We start from the raw sequence: 16,896 nt of genomic DNA, 5'->3' as shown, positions 1-16,896 counted from the left end.
TTTGGCCTCTTTCGTTAACAGGTTCAACATCCCAGTGACCAGTCTCGCCAGACCCCTCTACATCGCCTCTGTTAATGATGAAAGATTGGACTGTACTGTGCGTTACCACACAGAACCCCTCTTAATGTGCATTGGACCCCATCACGAAAAGATTGAATTTCTGGTCCTCTCTAACTGCACTTCTGAAATTCTTCTTGGACTACCTTGGCTTCAACGCCATTCCCTAACCCTCGATTGGACCACCGGGGAGATCAAGAACTGGGGTACTACTTGCCACAAAAACTGTCTTATGTCTGCTCCCAGTCCTGTCAGTCAAAACCCTATGGCTCCTCTGATATCAGGTCTCCCCAAGGCCTATCTGGACTATGCTGATGTTTTTTGAAAAAAACAAGCAGAGACTTTGCCTCCTCACAGGCCCTATGACTGTCCTATTGACCTCCTTCCTGGTACTACTCCACCCCGGGGCAGAATCTATCCTCTGTCTGCTCCGGAAACATAAGCCATGACGGAGTACATCCAAGAAAATTAAAAAAGGGAATTTATCCGCAAGTCTTCCTCCCCTGCCGGAGCTGGATTTTTCTTCGTCTCCAAAAAAGACGGCTCCTTACGACCTTGCATTGATTACCGCGGTCTTAATAAAATCACTATAAAAAAACGCTATCCCCTACCTCTTATCTCTGAACTCTTTGACCGCCTACGTGGCGCCAACATCTTTACCAAATTGGACTTAAGAGGTGCATATAATTTCATCCGCATCAGGGAAGGGGACGAGTGGAAGACCGTGTTTAACACCAGAGATGGACACTTTGAATTCGGTCAGAGGTAAAAAAAAAATTCTTGTAGATTGGGAGAATTGCGGCCCGGAGGAGAGGTCATGGGAACCCGAGGATAACATCCTTGAAAAGGACCTTATCTACAAATTTTCAGGTTCTAAAAAGAGGGGGAGACCAAAGGGGGGGGTACTGTTACGCCGAGCGCTCCGGGTCCCCGCTCCTCCCCGGAGCGCTCACAGCATTCTCCTGTTCACAGCGCCCCGGTCAGACCCGCTGACCGGGTGCGCTGCGATAATGTCCCTAGCCGGGATGCGCACCGGTTCTTTGCGATTTAAAGGGCCGGTGAGCCACTGATTGGCGCATGGTTTTTAATTAGTGTGTTCACCTGTGCACTTCCCTATATTACCTCACTTCCCCTGCACTTCCTTGCCGGATCTTGTTGCCATTGTGCCAGTGAAAGCGTTTCCTTGTGTATCCCTAGCCAGTGTTCCAGACCTCTTGCCGTTGCCCCTGACTACGATCCTTGCTGCCTGCCCTGACCTTCTGCTACGTCCGACCTTGCTCTTGTCTAATCCCTTGTACCGCGCCTATCTCAGCAGTCAGAGAGGTTGAGCCGTTGCCGGTGGATACGACCTGGTTGCTACCGCCGCTGCAAGACCATCCCGCTTTGCGGCGGGCTCTGGTGAAAACCAGTAGCAACTTAGAACCGGTCCACCGACACGGTCCACGCCAATCCCTCTCTGACACAGAGGATCCACCTCCAGCCTGCCGAATCCTGACAACAGTGTTCTGTAGGGGGACAGGAGGTGCACAGTGTTCTGTAGGGGGACAGGAGGTGCACAGTGTTCTGTAGGGGGACAGGAGGTGCACAGTGTTCTGTAGGGGGGGACAGGAGGTGCATAGTGTTCTGTAGGGGGACAGGAGGTGCAGTGTTCTGTAGGGGGACAGGAGGTGCAGTGTTCTGTAGGGGGACAGGAGGTGCAGTGTTCTGTAGGAGGACAGGAGGTGCAGAGTGTTCTGTAAGGGGGAACAGGAGGTGCACAGAGTTCTGTGTTTCCGGCACCCTATGGGGGAGGGGGTGTTTTTCAGAGTTTTGCACAGACTCAAAGCTTGAAGTTTAACCAGAAAGTTTAATCATTACAATGTGGATCTGATAACAAAGAGAAAAACAAGACTTAGCATTTCAGCTGGGACTGTGCACTGAGATACAGACGGACATCTCCTTGTGTGAGTATCTCTGCGACAATGAGGGCCACCTACCTGAGCCCAGATATATGAGGGGGGACCTGAGCTCTTATAGGAAGTGTACTGAGGCAGATGGAGCGAATCGTCTTATGGGAGATGACCATGAATGAAAGATGCTCCATCTATATAGGAGATAGAATCATGAACATGGAGGGTCTTAGAATAAGGGGTGTAGTCTGGTGTAATGGGGTGCATGGTCTCTTAGAATAAGGGGTGTAGTCTGGTGTAATGGGGTACATGGTCTCTTAGAATAAGGGGTGAAGTCTGGTGTAATGGGGTGCATGGTCTCTTAGAATAAGGGGTGTAGTCTGGTGTAATGGGGTGCATGGTCTCTTAGAATAAGGGGTGTAGTCTGGTGTAATGGGGTGCATGGTCTCTTAGAATAAGGGGTGTAGTCTGGTGTAATGGGGTGCATGGTCTCTTAGAATAAGGGGTGTAGTCTGGTGTAATGGGGTGCATGGTCTCTTAGAATAAGGGGTGTAGTCTGTTGTAATGGGGTACATGGTCTCTTAGAATAAGGGGTGTAGTCTGGTGTAATGGGGTGCATGGTCTCTTAGAATAAGGGGTGTAGTCTGGTGTAATGGGGTAGATGGTCTCTTAGAATAAGGGGTGTAGTCTGGTGTAATGGGGTGCATGGTCTCTTAGAATAAGGGGTGTAGTCTGGTGTAATGGGGTACATGGTCTCTTAGAATAAGGGGTGTAGTCTGGTGTAATGGGGTGCATGGTCTCTTAGAATAAGGGGTGTAGTCTGGTGTAATGGGGTGCATGTTCTCTTAGAATAAGGGGTGTAGTCTGGTGTAATGGGGTGCATGTTCTCTTAGAATAAGGGGTGTAGTCTGGTGTAATGGGGTGCATGGTCTCTTAGAATAAGGGGTGTAGTCTGGTGTAATGGGGTACATGGTCTCTTAGAATAAGGGGTGTAGTCTGGTGTAATGGGGTGCATGGTCTCTTAGAATAAGGGGTGTAGTCTGGTGTAATGGGGTGCATGGTCTCTTAGAATAAGGGGTGTAGTCTGGTGTAATGGGGTGCATGGTCTCTTAGAATAAGGGGTGTAGTCTGTTGTAATGGGGTACATGGTCTCTTAGAATAAGGGGTGTAGTCTGGTGTAATGGGGTGCATGGTCTCTTAGAATAAGGGGTGTAGTCTGGTGTAATGGGGTAGATGGTCTCTTAGAATAAGGGGTGTAGTCTGGTGTAATGGGGTGCATGGTCTCTTAGAATAAGGGGTGTAGTCTGGTGTAATGGGGTACATGGTCTCTTAGAATAAGGGGTGTAGTCTGGTGTAATGGGGTGCATGGTCTCTTAGAATAAGGGGTGTAGTCTGGTGTAATGGGGTGCATGTTCTCTTAGAATAAGGGGTGTAGTCTGGTGTAATGGGGTGCATGTTCTCTTAGAATAAGGGGTGTAGTCTGGTGTAATGGGGTACATGGTCTCTTAGAATAAGGGGTGTAGTCTGGTGTAATGGGGTACATGGTCTCTTAGAATAAGGGGTGTAGTCTGGTGTAATGGGGTACATGGTCTCTTAGAATAAGGGGTGTAGTCTGGTGTAATGGGGTACATGGTCTCTTAGAATAAGGGGTATAGTCTGGTGTAATGGGGTACATGGTCTCTTAAAATAAGGGGTGTAGTCTGGTGTAATGGGGTACATGGTCTCTTAGAATAAGGGGTGTAGTCTGGTGTAATGGGGTACATGGTCTCTTAGAATAAGGGGTGTAGTCTGGTGTAATGGGGTGCATGGTCTCTTAGAATAAGGGGTGTAGTCTGGTGTAATGGGGTGCATGTTCTCTTAGAATAAGGGGTGTAGTCTGGTGTAATGGGGTGCATGTTCTCTTAGAATAAGGGGTGTAGTCTGGTGTAATGGGGTACATGGTCTCTTAGAATAAGGGGTGTAGTCTGGTGTAATGGGGTACATGGTCTCTTAGAATAAGGGGTGTAGTCTGGTGTAATGGGGTGCATGGTCTCTTAGAATAAGGGGTGTAGTCTGGTGTAATGGGGTGCATGGTCTCTTAGAATAAGGGGTGTAGTCTGTTGTAATGGGGTACATGGTCTCTTAGAATAAGGGGTGTAGTCTGGTGTAATGGGGTGCATGGTCTCTTAGAATAAGGGGTGTAGTCTGGTGTAATGGGGTGCATGTTCTCTTAGAATAAGGGGTGTAGTCTGGTGTAATGGGGTGCATGTTCTCTTAGAATAAGGGGTGTAGTCTGGTGTAATGGGGTACATGGTCTCTTAGAATAAGGGGTGTAGTCTGGTGTAATGGGGTACATGGTCTCTTAGAATAAGGGGTGTAGTCTGGTGTAATGGGGTACATGGTCTCTTAGAATAAGGGGTGTAGTCTGGTGTAATGGGGTACATGGTCTCTTAGAATAAGGGGTATAGTCTGGTGTAATGGGGTACATGGTCTCTTAAAATAAGGGGTGTAGTCTGGTGTAATGGGGTACATGGTCTCTTAGAATAAGGGGTGTAGTCTGGTGTAATGGGGTACATGGTCTCTTAGAATAAGGGGTGTAGTCTGGTGTAATGGGGTGCATGGTCTCTTAGAATAAGGGGTGTAGTCTGGTGTAATGGGGTGCATGTTCTCTTAGAATAAGGGGTGTAGTCTGGTGTAATGGGGTGCATGTTCTCTTAGAATAAGGGGTGTAGTCTGGTGTAATGGGGTACATGGTCTCTTAGAATAAGGGGTGTAGTCTGGTGTAATGGGGTACATCGTCTCTTAGAATAAGGGGTGTAGTCTGGTGTAATGGGGTACATGGTCTCTTAGAATAAGGGGTGTAGTCTGGTGTAATGGGGTACATGGTCTCTTAAAATAAGGGGTGTAGTCTGGTGTAATGGGGTACATGGTCTCTTAGAATAAGGGGTGTAGTCTGGTGTAATGGGGTACATGGTCTCTTAGAATAAGGGGTGTAGTCTGGTGTAATGGGGTACATGGTCTCTTAGAATAAGGGGTGTAGTCTGGTGTAATGGGGTGCATGTTCTCTTGGAGTATGGGGTCACATCCTGGATTTGTATGATCTGTTGGATTAATGGGTGATCTCAGATCATGGATGGATGTTCTCTTAGATTATAAAGTGACATCCTGGATTATGAAGTGGATGTGATGTAAGGGTTAATTTCCTGGATTACCGGGTAGATAATTTCCTGAAGTACACAACAATATTCTGGGTTACCAAGTACACATATTCCTGTCTTCTTCTAATAGTTCCCCTTAAGCCATGTATGACGTCTAATACAAATAATATGGGACCCCGCGGAGGACTCACCGAAGTGGTTGTTTTTTTCAGCTCAGTTAAAACTTAACATTTAATCAATTTCTATTAGACTGTTGGTTATTCCAGTACCTGATATACCTACATGTAGGTCAGTGTGTGTAAGGATAGACTGGGGGGTGAATAGGGGTGGAAACAATGCAATGATCTGGTCTAGACAATTAGAGAGAGTCTCGCCCATTTTTGGCATCATGGTGGATGAATTTTCGGATCTCCTTTAACCTTTCTGATTGTTTTCGGCTCTTTTTACAGAGACAATTACCATATCACAGCCATGAGAGGGACCCCCAAGTATAAACACGTCATCGAAACTCCAGATCCCGGGAAGTGGGAGGTAAATATATGAAAGGCGTCCATCACATTGTAACCTCCAATGTACAGATGGGTATATATGTATACAGTCATGGCCGTATATATTGGCCCCCCTGAAATGTTTCTATACAATGAAGTATTCCTCACAGGAAAGGATTGCAGTAACAGGTTTTGCTATACACATGTTTATTCCCTTTGTGTGTATTGGAACTAAACCAAAAAAGGAGGAAAAAAAGCAAATTGGACATAATGTCACCAAACTCCAAAAATGGTCCGGACACAATTATTGTCCCCTTGCAAAATTGTGGATAAATAAGATTGTTTCAAGCATGTGATGCTCCTTTATACTCACCTGGGGCAAGTAACAGGTGTGGGGAATATAAACATCACACCTGACAGCAGATAAAAAGGAGAGAAGTTCACTTAGCCTTTGCATTGTGTGTCTGTGTGTACCACACTAATCAAGGACAACAGAAAGAGGAGAAGAGAACTGTCTGAGGACTTGAGAACCAAAATTGTGGAAAAATATCAACAATCTCCAGGTTACAAGTCCATCTCCAGAGATCTAGATTTGTCTTTGTCCACAGTGCGCAACATTATCAAGAAGATTACAACCCATGGCACTGTAGATAATCTCCCTGGGTGTGGACGGAAGAGAAAAACTGATGAAAAGTGTCACCGCAGGATAGTCCGGATGGTGGATAAGCAGCCCCAAACAAGTTCCAAAGATATTCAAGCTTGAAGAAGACCCAGGAGGACCCCACTGCTGACACAGAGATATAAAAAAGCAAGACTACATTTTGCCAAAATGAATTTGAGTAACCAAAATCCTTCTGGGAAAACGTCTTTTGGACAGATGAGACCAAGAGAGCTTTTTGGTAAAGCCCATCATTCTACTGTTTACCGAAAAAGGAATGAGCCCTACATAGAAAAGCACACAGTACCTACAGTGACATATGGTGGAGGTCAGTGATGTTTTGGGTGGTTTTGCTGCCTCTGGCACTGGGGGCCTTGAATGTGTACAAGACATCATGAAATCTGAAGATTACCAATGGATTTTGGGTCGTTCTGTACAGCCCAGTGTCAGAAAGCTGGGTTTGTGTCCGAGATCTTGGGTCTTCCAGCAGGACAATGACCCCAAAAATACATCAAAAAGCCCCCAGAAATGGATGACAACAAAGCGCTGGAGAGTTCTGAAGTGTCAGCAATGAGTCCAGATCTAAATCCCATTGATCACCTGTGGAGAGATCTTAAAATTACTGTTGGGAAAAGGCGCCTTCCAATAAGAGACCTGGAGCAGTTTGTAAAGGAAGAGTAGTCCAACATTCCGGCTGAGAGGTGTAAGAAGCTTATTGATGCTTATAGGAAGAGTGGTCCAACATTCCGGCTGAGAGGTGTAAGAAGCTTATTGATGCTTATAGGAAGAGTGGTCCAACATTCCGGCCAAGAGGTGTAAGAAGCTTATTGATGGTTATAGGAAGAGTGGTCCAACATTCCGGCTGAGAGGTGTAAGAAGCTTATTGATGCTTATAGGAAGAGTGGTCCAACACTCCGGCTGAGAGGTGTAAGAAGCTTATTGATGGTTATAGGAAGACACTGATTTCACTTATTTTTTCCAAAGGGTGTGCAACCAAATATTAAGTTAAGGGTGCCAATAATTGTGTCCAGACCATTTTTGGAGTTTGGTGAACTCTCCCTGGAGTGGTGAACTCTCCCTGAGTTAAATACTCATCCCGTTTAGTTGGTTTAAGGCCCCTCATCTCAGCCAATCCACATTACCCTGCTCTGTACTGACGAGGGGCAAGTACCCCGAAACAGCTGTCTGCAGATGGGTGCTCTTTCCTTCTAGAGAGAGAGTTCTGGCTTGGCATTAATCCCGATTAGCTTTTATATTCCGGAACTGGAGCTAAGCTGAGACCAGGGAACATCGCCTGAAAAGGTGATGTAATGAGCTGATTTGCATATTCCTATATATATATATATATATATATATATATATATATATATATAGTCATGCTTTACGGATAAACCTGGGAGATTACACCTCCCATGACTGACGTATCTCCTGCTTCTTCTTGTGTCCAGTTGGCCGGCTATGAGGAATCTCTGCCAATCAGTGAAAAATCCAATCCAATTACTAGAGAAGTAGACAAAGCTGACCCCAATACACTGGTCCAGCTCCTACGAGACTGCGATGCTGAGATCTTTCAGGAGGAAGATGAAACCATCATCAACTATCAGGTGCGTAATGGGAAAGGAGAACCAAGAGGTGAAGCTGAGAGAGAACCAAAGGTGAACCAAGGGGTAAGGTTTAGAGAGGGACCAAGGGGTAAGGGAAGAGTGGAAAACAAGAACGAGATGACTGAGGAATATGGGCATGTGAGATGGGGCACAAAGGTGGTGAGGGATGAGAAAAAACATTCAGGAGTAAGGGAATGAGTATTATGGCCATAAGCGATGGGAACCAAGGGGGTGAGAAGATAATCAGGCGGTGGGGCCAAGAGAGAAAACTGTGTGAGACACAGAGGGGGCAAGAGGTTGTAGAAGTGAAGCAGAAGACTTGGGGGACTAGTGGGATGGAGGAAGATAGAAAAACTAGAGGATAAGGGATAAAATGTGAATGTGGGCCCTGAGAGAACTAAAGGCATAAGAGATGGAGGGTGCCAGAGGGGGAGGGATACGGGGAGGACCATAGGCATGAGAGTTAGAGGGTTCAAGAGAGTGATGGGTTAGGGGAAGACCATAGGCATGAGAGATGGAGGGTCCAAGAGAGTGAGAGATACAGGGAAGACCATAGACATGAGAGATGGAGGGTCCAAGAGGGTGAGGGATTAGTGGAGGACCATAGGCATGAGAGATGAAGGGTCCAAGAGTGTGAGGGATACAGGGAGGACCATAGACATGAGAGATGGAGGGTCCAAGAGGGTGAGGGATTGGGGAGGACCATAGGCATGAAAGATGGAGGGTCCAATAGGATAAGGGATTAGGGGAGGGCCATAGGCATGAGAGATGGAGGGTCCAAGAGGGTGAGGGGTTAGGGGAGGGCCATAGGCATGAGAGATGGTGGGTCCAAGAGGGTGAGGGACAAAGGGAGGACCATACACATGAGAGATGGAGGGTCCAAGAGGGTGAGGGATGCAGAGAGGACCATAGGCATGAGAGATGGAGGGTCCAAGAGGGTGTGGGGTCAGAGGAGAACCATTGGATCGAGAGATGGGGGTCCAAGAGAGTGAGAGATACAGGGAAGACCATAGACATGAGAGATGGAGGGTCCAAGAGGGTGAGGGATTAGTGGAGGACCATAGGCATGAGAGATGGAGGGTCCAAGAGAGTGAGAGATACAGGGAAGACCATAGACATGAGAGATGGAGGGTCCAAGAGGGTGAGGGATTAGTGGAGGACCATAGGCATGAGAGATGGAGGGTCCAAGAGTGTGAGGGATACAGGGAGGACCATAGACATGAGAGATGGAGGGTCCAAGAGGGTGAGGGATGCAGAGAGGACCATAGGCATGAGAGATGGAGGGTCCAAGAGGGTGTGGGGTCAGAGGAGAACCATTGGATCGAGAGATGGGGGTCCAAGAGAGTGAGAGATACAGGGAAGACCATAGACATGAGAGATGGGGGGTCCAAGAGGGTGAGGGATTAGTGGAGGACCATAGGCATGAGAGATGGAGGGTCCAAGAGAGTGAGAGATACAGGGAAGACCATAGACATGAGAGATGGAGGGTCCAAGAGGGTGAGGGATTAGTGGAGGACCATAGGCATGAGAGATGGAGGGTCCAAGAGTTTGAGGGATGCAGAGAGGACCATAGGCATGAGAGATGGAGGGTCCAAGAGGGTGTGGGGTCAGAGGAGAACCATTGGATCGAGAGATGGGGGTCCAAGAGGATGAAGAGTTAGGGAAGGATTATAGACATGAGAGATGGAGGGTCCAAGAGGGTGAGGGATACAGGGAGGACCATAGGCATGAGATATGGAGGGTCCAAGAGGGTGTGGGGTTAGGGAAGGACCACAGGCATAAGAGATGGTGGGTCCAAGAGGGTGAGGGCTACGGGGAGGACCATAGGCACGAGAAATGGAGGGTCAAAGAGGGTGAGAGATTACTAGAGGACCATAGGCATGAGGGATGGAGGGTTCGAGAGGGTGAAGGGTTAGGGAAGGATTATAGGCATGAGAGATGGGTGAGATCAAAAGGTGAAAACCAAAGGTGTGAGAAATAGGGAACAAAGGGCGGAGGAATGACAGGAGAACCATGGGTGAGGAAGAATGGAAAGTCTTATGGTGCAAAGAAGAGGCCTGGAGAAAGGAGAATGAGTGAAGAACCAGAGAAGATGGCAGATGACCAGAGAGGGAGGAAACCCATGGGGCTGACGAGAGGGGAGAACCCTTGGGGTAATACAGTAGGTACTATGTCCTTATGAAATCATGAAACTAAGAACATTATATGAAGATGACAATAACCTTGTGTCTCCAGAGACTGTACAGTGAGTCCATCCTGAAGACTGTGGCGGACATCGCAAAGAAGGTGCAGCACGTCATAGAGGTACATAGTGAAAATGTTATATACTGCTATAACCAGTGATGAGGGGCTGACGAGTCTCCTGTCTACATCCTACAGAACCCAGATGATGGCCTCATAGTTCTCAGTGGGTGCGGCACATCCGGGCGGTTAGCGGTACTCCTTACGGTGAGTCCTTGTTTTCACGTTCACTTTCTACATGCGGTAGACACCAAGGCTCTTCATGACTCCATCGCACAGTAGCCTGGTTCTCCTTCATCTGACACAACAACTCTCCTCCCTGTATCTAAATACCCTGACAGAGGGGTCACTGGTGTCCTTCCTGGCCCCCCGCCCTGGACACCTCCTATGTGCTCCAACCCAAGCTGGGCCCCTGCATGGGGTGAAGGATGTTCTTGTCGTTGGAAATGTTGGTGTCTACTTTCATCTCCCACTTTGTATCTGCAGAATTCCTTTAACCGGCTGCTGCGAGGCCTCCACCAGAGACCATGTTACTCCTACATCATAGCCGGAGGGGACAGGTGGGTGTCCGGGCACTGTCACGTAGGACTCTCTGTTTGTTCTGGCACAGATGGAACTTTTCAGGTAACTTATTCTCTCTGCAGATCTATTGTGACAGCGCAGGATGCACCTGAGGATGACGCTGCCCGGGGACAGGAGGAGCTGCAGAGGGTAGGTCACAAGCGGGACACCACAATGGACATAGTGTTCCTGCACCATCTTGTGTCTACAGTCCTTAAGTTCTTCCGTAATACCCATAGACCACAGCTTCAGGAGGACCTGTATTTTCTCTAGAACACCAGGAGACTCCACCAGCTCGAAGGTCGGAGGTCACTTCCTCTGCTCCTCTGATACTATAGTTATGGTCAGGTCGGCACTTCCGTCCGTGGTGGTGGTGTACGAGGTGGAAGTAAACCAGTATATAGAATAAGGAACCCAGCACTCACCGGTAATGCTAAATCGTGAGGATTTATTGATCCATAGTAGAAATCATGACAGTATGCCGAAACGCGTCCTTCATGTCATGATTTCTACTGTGGATCAATAAATCCATATGATTTAGCATTACCGGTGAGTGCTGAGTTCCTTATTCTGTAATATCTGATACTGTCTGTGTCAGTGCTGCCTATCTTGGCTTTGACAGCACAACAGATGCATTACTGAGGGTATCATAACTAGCGATAGTGTGATAATCTTCCGTTTTACAGCAGGCAGTAAGGTGAGGTTGTTCTCCGGGGCCCAACTTGTTGTGCGGACATCTAGCGGCCGCATCCAAACTGCAATATTTCCCAGTAGTGTTGTCCATCCTGTGTCCTCTTCTCGTTCCTCCATCTTGTTCTCCCCCCCCCCTCCTCCGTTTTTCGATTCTGTCTCATCCTTGTCACATTGATATTTCCAGGTCTGTGAAGGAAAGAAGAAGGTCGTGTTTATAGGGATATCCTGCAGTCTGTCTGTGAGTATTGGGCTCCTCTATCCTCCGGTCTGGTGTCTCTGGAGATGCATTATGGGAATTCTGAGGAACACCCAACAACACTCTTTCATACTGTACATTAAGCCACATTGGGTCGGTTCGGTCTCAGCTCAAGTTTAACCCAAAACCTTCACAAAGGTTAAGACCTATATATATCTTTATATCTACATTATATCCAATTGTACATGAAATGGTTCCCACTGTGGGCCAACAGGATGGACCAGATCTATGATTCTCCTGGATTCTGTCCAGTGGGGGGGCGAGAAGGTCTCAATGTGCACAGAAAAACCTCCTGAACCTTAAATACTCATGCTCTTCCTCTGAATTTATTGGAATAGTTTATACACCCAAAGCCCAGACAATGACAGGAAACATTTCTGGCTCCCTGGTGACCCGTTGATGGTGACTTTATACCGGTCTGTATCCCCACAGGCTCCATTCATTGCTGGTCAGCTGGAATACTGCTTGAAGAACCTGGATGTGTTCCTGCCAGTCCTTGTAGGGTTTAATCCAGTCTCCATGGCCAGGTGGGTGAAGTGACTGAGGTCAGGTGGGTGAAGTGACTGAGGTCAGGTGGGTGAAGTGACTGAGGTCAGGTGGGGAAAGTGACCAGGGTCAGGTGGGGAAAGTGACCAGGGTCGGATGGGGAAAGTGTTCAGGATAAGGTGCGGAAAGTGACCAGGGTCGGGTGGGTAAAATGGCCACAGTCAGGTGGGTGGTGTGACCAGGGTCAGGTGGGTGGTGTGACCTGGGTCAGGTAGGTGAGGTGGCCAGGGAGAGGTGGGTTAAGTGACCAGGGTCGGGTGGATGGTGTCATCTGGGTTAGGTGGGTGGTGTGACCTGGGTCAGGTAGGTGAGGTGACCTGAGTCAGGTAGGTGAGGTGGCCAGGGTCGGGTGGATGGTGTGATCTGGGTCAGGTGGGTGAAGTGACCAGGGTCAGGTGGGTGGTGTGACCAGGGTCAGGTGGGTTAAGTGACCTGGGTCGGGTGGATGGTGTGATCTGTGTAAGGTGGGTGGTGTGACCAGGGTCGGGTGAGTAAAATGGCCACAGTCAGCTGGGTGAAGTGACCAGGGTCAGGTGGGTGGTGTGACCAGGGTCGGGTGGATGGTGTGATCTGGGTCAGGTGGGTGGTGTGACCAGGTGTCGGATGGGTAAAATGGCCACAGTCAGGTGGGTGAAGTGACCAGGGTCAGGTGGGTTTAGTGACCTGGGTCGGGTGGATGGTGTGATCTGGGTCAGGTGGGTGGTGTGACCAGGGTCGGGTGGATAAAATGGCCACAGTCAGCTAGGTGAAGTGACCAGGGTCAGGTGGGTAGTGTGACCAGGGTCAGGTGGGTTAAGTGACCTGGGTCGGGTGGATGGTGTGATCTGGGTCAGGTGGGTGGTGTGACCAGGGTCGGGTGGATAAAATGGCCACAGTCAGCTAGGTGAAGTGACCAGGGTCAGGTGGGTAGTGTGACCAGGGTCAGGTGGGTTAAGTGACCTGGGTCGGGTGGATGGTGTGATCTGGGTCAGGTGGGTGGTGTGGCCAGGGTCGGGTGGATAAAATGGCCACAGTCAGCTAGGTGAAGTGACCAGGGTCAGCTGGGTAGTGTGACCAGGGTCAGGTGGGTTAAGTGACCTGGGTCGGGTGGATGGTGTGATCTGGGTCAGGTGGGTGGTGTGACCAGGGTTGGGTGGATAAAATGGCCACAGTCAGCTGGGTGAAGTGACCAGGGTCAGGTGGGTGGTGTGACCAGGGTCAGGTGGGTTAAGTGACCTGGGTCGGGTGGATGGTGTGATCTGGGTCAGGTGGGTGGTGTGACCTGGGTCAAGTAGGTCAGGTGACCAGAGTCAGGTGGGTGAGGTGGCCAGGGAGAGGTGGGTTAAGTGACCAGGGTCGGGTGGATGGTGTCATCTGGGTCAGGTGGGTGGTGTGACCTGGGTCAGGTAGGTGAGGTGACCTGGGTCAGGTAGGTGAGGTGGCCAGGGTCAGGTGGGTTAAGTGTGCGGGGTCGGGTGGATGGTGTGATCTGGGTCAGGTGGGTGGTGTGACCAGGGTCGAGTGGGTAAAATGGCCACAGTCAGGTGGGTGAAGTGACCAGGGTCAGGTGGGTGGTGTGACCAGGGTCAGGTGGGTTAAGTGACCTGGGTCGGGTGGATGGTGTGATCTGGGTCAGGTGGGTGGTGTGACCAGGGTCGGGTGGGTAAAATGACCACAGTCAGCTGGGTGAAGTGACCAGGGTCAGGTGGGTGGTGTGACCAGGGTCAGGTGGGTGGTGTGACCAGGGCCAGGTGGGTTAAGTGACCAGGGTCGGGTGGATGATGTGATCTGGGTCAGGTGGGTGGTGTGACCAGGGTCGGGTGGGTAAAATGGCCACAGTCAGCTGGGTGAAGTGACCAGGGTCAGGTGGGTGGTGTGACCAGGGTCGGGTGGATGGTGTGATCTGGGTCAGGTGGGTGGTGTGACCAGGGTCGGGTGGGTAAAATGGCCACAGTCAGCTGGGTGAAGTGACCAGGGTCAGGTGGGTGGTGTGACCAGGGTCGGGTGGGTGGTGTGACCAGGGTCGGGTGGATAAAATGGCCACAGTCAGCTAGGTGAAGTGACCCGGGTCAGGTGGGTTAAGTGACCTGGGTCGGGTGGATGGTGTGATCTGGGTCGGGTGGGTGGTGTGACCAGGGTCGGGTGGATAAAATGGCCACAGTCAGCTAGGTGAAGTGACCAGGGTCAGGTGGGTTAAGTGACCTGGGTCAGGTGGATGGTGTGATCTGGGTCAGGTGGGTGGTGTGACCAGGGTCGGGTGGATAAAATGGCCACAGTCAGCTAGGTGAAGTGACCAGGGTCAGGTGGGTAGTGTGACCAGGGTCAGGTGGGTTAAGTGACCTGGGTCGGGTGGATGGTGTGATCTGGGTCAGGTGGGTGGTGTGACCAGGGTTGGGTGGATAAAATGGCCACAGTCAGCTGGGTGAAGTGACCAGGGTCAGGTGGGTGGTGTGACCAGGGTCAGGTGGGTTAAGTGACCTGGGTCGGGTGGATGGTGTGATCTGGGTCAGGTGGGTGGTGTGACCTGGGTCAGGTAGGTGAGGTGACCAGGGTCAGGTGAGTGAGGTGGCCAGGGAGAGGTGGGTTAAGTGACCAGGGTCGGGTGGATGGTGTCATCTGGGTCAGGTGGGTGGTGTGACCTGGGTCAGGTGGGTGGTGTGACCAGGGCCAGGTGGGTTAAGTGACCAGGGTCGGGTGGATGATGTGATCTGGGTCAGGTGGGTGGTGTGACCAGGGTCGGGTGGGTAAAATGGCCACAGTCAGCTGGGTGAAGTGACCAGGGTCAGGTGGGTGGTGTGACCAGGGTCGGGTGGATGGTGTGATCTGGGTCAGGTGGGTGGTGTGACCAGGGTCGGGTGGGTAAAATGGCCACAGTCAGCTGGGTGAAGTGACCAGGGTCAGGTGGGTGGTGTGACCAGGGTCGGGTGGGTGGTGTGACCAGGGTCGGGTGGATAAAATGGCCACAGTCAGCTAGGTGAAGTGACACGGGTCAGGTGGATAGTGTGACCAGGGTCAGGTGGGTTAAGTGACCTGGGTCGGGTGGATGGTGTGATCTGGGTCAGGTGGGTGGTGTGACCAGGGTCGGGTGGATAAAATGGCCACAGTCAGCTAGGTGAAGTGACCAGGGTCAGGTGGGTTAAGTGACCTGGGTCAGGTGGATGGTGTGATCTGGGTCAGGTGGGTGGTGTGACCAGGGTCGGGTGGATAAAATGGCCACAGTCAGCTAGGTGAAGTGACCAGGGTCAGGTGGGTAGTGTGACCAGGGTCAGGTGGGTTAAGTGACCTGGGTCGGGTGGATGGTGTGATCTGGGTCAGGTGGGTGGTGTGACCAGGGTTGGGTGGATAAAATGGCCACAGTCATCTGGGTGAAGTGACCAGGGTCAGGTGGGTGGTGTGACCAGGGTCAGGTGGGTGGTGTGACCTGGGTCGGGTGGATGGTGTGATCTGGGTCAGGTGGGTGGTGTGACCTGGGTCAGGTAGGTGAGGTGACCAGGGTCAGGTGAGTGAGGTGGCCAGGGAGAGGTGGGTTAAGTGACCAGGGTCGGGTGGATGGTGTCATCTGGGTCAGGTGGGTGGTGTGACCTGGGTCAGGTAGGTGAGGTGACCTGGGTCAGGTAGGTGAGGTGGCCAGGGTCAGGTGGGTTAAGTGACCAGGGTCGGGTGGATGGTGTGATCTGGGTCAGGTGGGTGGTGTGACTAGGGTCGGGTGGGTAAAATGGCCATAGTCAGGTGGGTGAAGTGACCAGGGTCAGGTGGGTGGTGTGACCAGGGTCAGGTGGGTTAAGTGACCTGGGTCTGGTTGGTGAGGTCACAAGGGTTGGGCGGCCTCAGGAGATGGTTTTGGCTTTCATCAGTATCACTGCTTCCTAGAAATGACAGGATCGAGGGCTGGAGCTCCACATTCCGACAGGTGGCTGAACAGATGCAGAACCTCCATGACACCCAACGAGCATTCACCCTGACCCCTGCAGTGGGGGTAAGTGCCCAGTCTCCTCATCATCTTGTCTTCTCCTTGTGTCTCTTCCATCATGGTGTCTCTGTACCTTGTGCCTCCATTGTCTCTGGAGGTATATAATTCCCCCCCCCCCCCCTATAAGTTAACCCTTTCATTTCTTGTATCTCAGCCTGAAGGTCTCTGCGGCTCCTCGCGCATGAAGGGCGGAAGCGCCACCAAGATCCTCCTGGAGACGCTGTTTCTGGTAGCCCACAAGGCCTGCTCCAAGGTGGAGGTGACAGAAAAGTGAGGGCTGCTTTCTCTATCATGGGGGGTGCGCGGTGTGGCAGAGAAGTGAGGGCTGCCTTCTGTGTCATGGGGTGGGGGGGGGGACAGAGAAGTTCTGTCATGGGGTGGGGGGGACAGAGAAGTCCTGTCATGGGGTGGGGGGGACAGAGAAGTCCTGTCATGGAGTGGGGGGGACAGAGAAGTCCTGTCATGGGGTGGGGGGGACAGAGAAGTCCTGTCCTGGGGTGGGAGGACAGAGAAGTCCTGTCATGGGGTGGGGGGGGGACAGAGAAGTCCTGTCATGGGGTGGGGGGGACAGAGAAGTCCTGTCCTGTGGTGGGAGGGGGGCAGAGAAGTCCTGTCATGGGGTGGGGGGACAGAGAAGTCCTGTCATGGGGTGGGGGGGGCAGAGAAGTCCTGTCCTGGGGTGTGGGGACAGAGAAGTCCTGTCATGGGGTGGGGGGGGGCAGAAAAGTCCTGTCATGGGGGGGGGGCAGAGAAGTCCTGTCATGGGGTGGGGGGGACAGAGAAGTCCTGTCATGGGGTGGGGGACAGAGAAGTCCTG

At 51.0% G+C, this 16,896-nt stretch overlaps 1 protein-coding gene across 1 annotated transcript; it reads left to right on the top strand.

Annotated features, from left to right (window-relative positions):
- The first annotated feature begins 1,967 nt into the window (after window positions 1–1,967).
- On the top strand, window positions 1,968–16,353 carry LOC130345583 (glucokinase regulatory protein-like). The gene is made up of 11 exons (XM_056554513.1): window positions 1,968–2,000; window positions 5,533–5,614; window positions 7,678–7,833; window positions 10,069–10,137; window positions 10,213–10,281; window positions 10,561–10,634; window positions 10,719–10,785; window positions 11,513–11,566; window positions 12,017–12,111; window positions 15,980–16,085; window positions 16,234–16,353. The coding sequence occupies exons 2-11, from the start codon at window positions 5,555–5,557 to the stop codon at window positions 16,351–16,353; spliced, it is 870 nt and encodes a 289-aa protein (XP_056410488.1). The 5' UTR covers window positions 1,968–2,000; window positions 5,533–5,554.
- Window positions 16,354–16,896: the final 543 nt, after the last annotated feature.

The sequence above is a fragment of the Hyla sarda genome, unplaced genomic scaffold (genome assembly GCF_029499605.1).
Source record: "Hyla sarda isolate aHylSar1 unplaced genomic scaffold, aHylSar1.hap1 scaffold_766, whole genome shotgun sequence".
NCBI classification, from domain to species: domain Eukaryota; kingdom Metazoa; phylum Chordata; class Amphibia; order Anura; family Hylidae; genus Hyla; species Hyla sarda.
The sequence above is the reverse complement of the archived record's forward strand: the minus strand, read 5'-3'. Positions and strand labels throughout refer to the sequence as shown.

Bases quoted from the DNA above. Each gene is read 5' to 3' on its own strand.
- LOC130345583 (XM_056554513.1), top strand. From the start codon at position 5,555: ATGAGAGGGACCCCCAAGTATAAACACGTCATCGAAACTCCAGATCCC. The intron at 7,834-10,068 runs GTGCGTAATGGG...TTGTGTCTCCAG, and splicing joins AAACCATCATCAACTATCAG to AGACTGTACAGTGAGTCCAT. The intron at 10,786-11,512 runs GTAGGTCACAAG...TGATATTTCCAG, and splicing joins GACAGGAGGAGCTGCAGAGG to GTCTGTGAAGGAAAGAAGAA.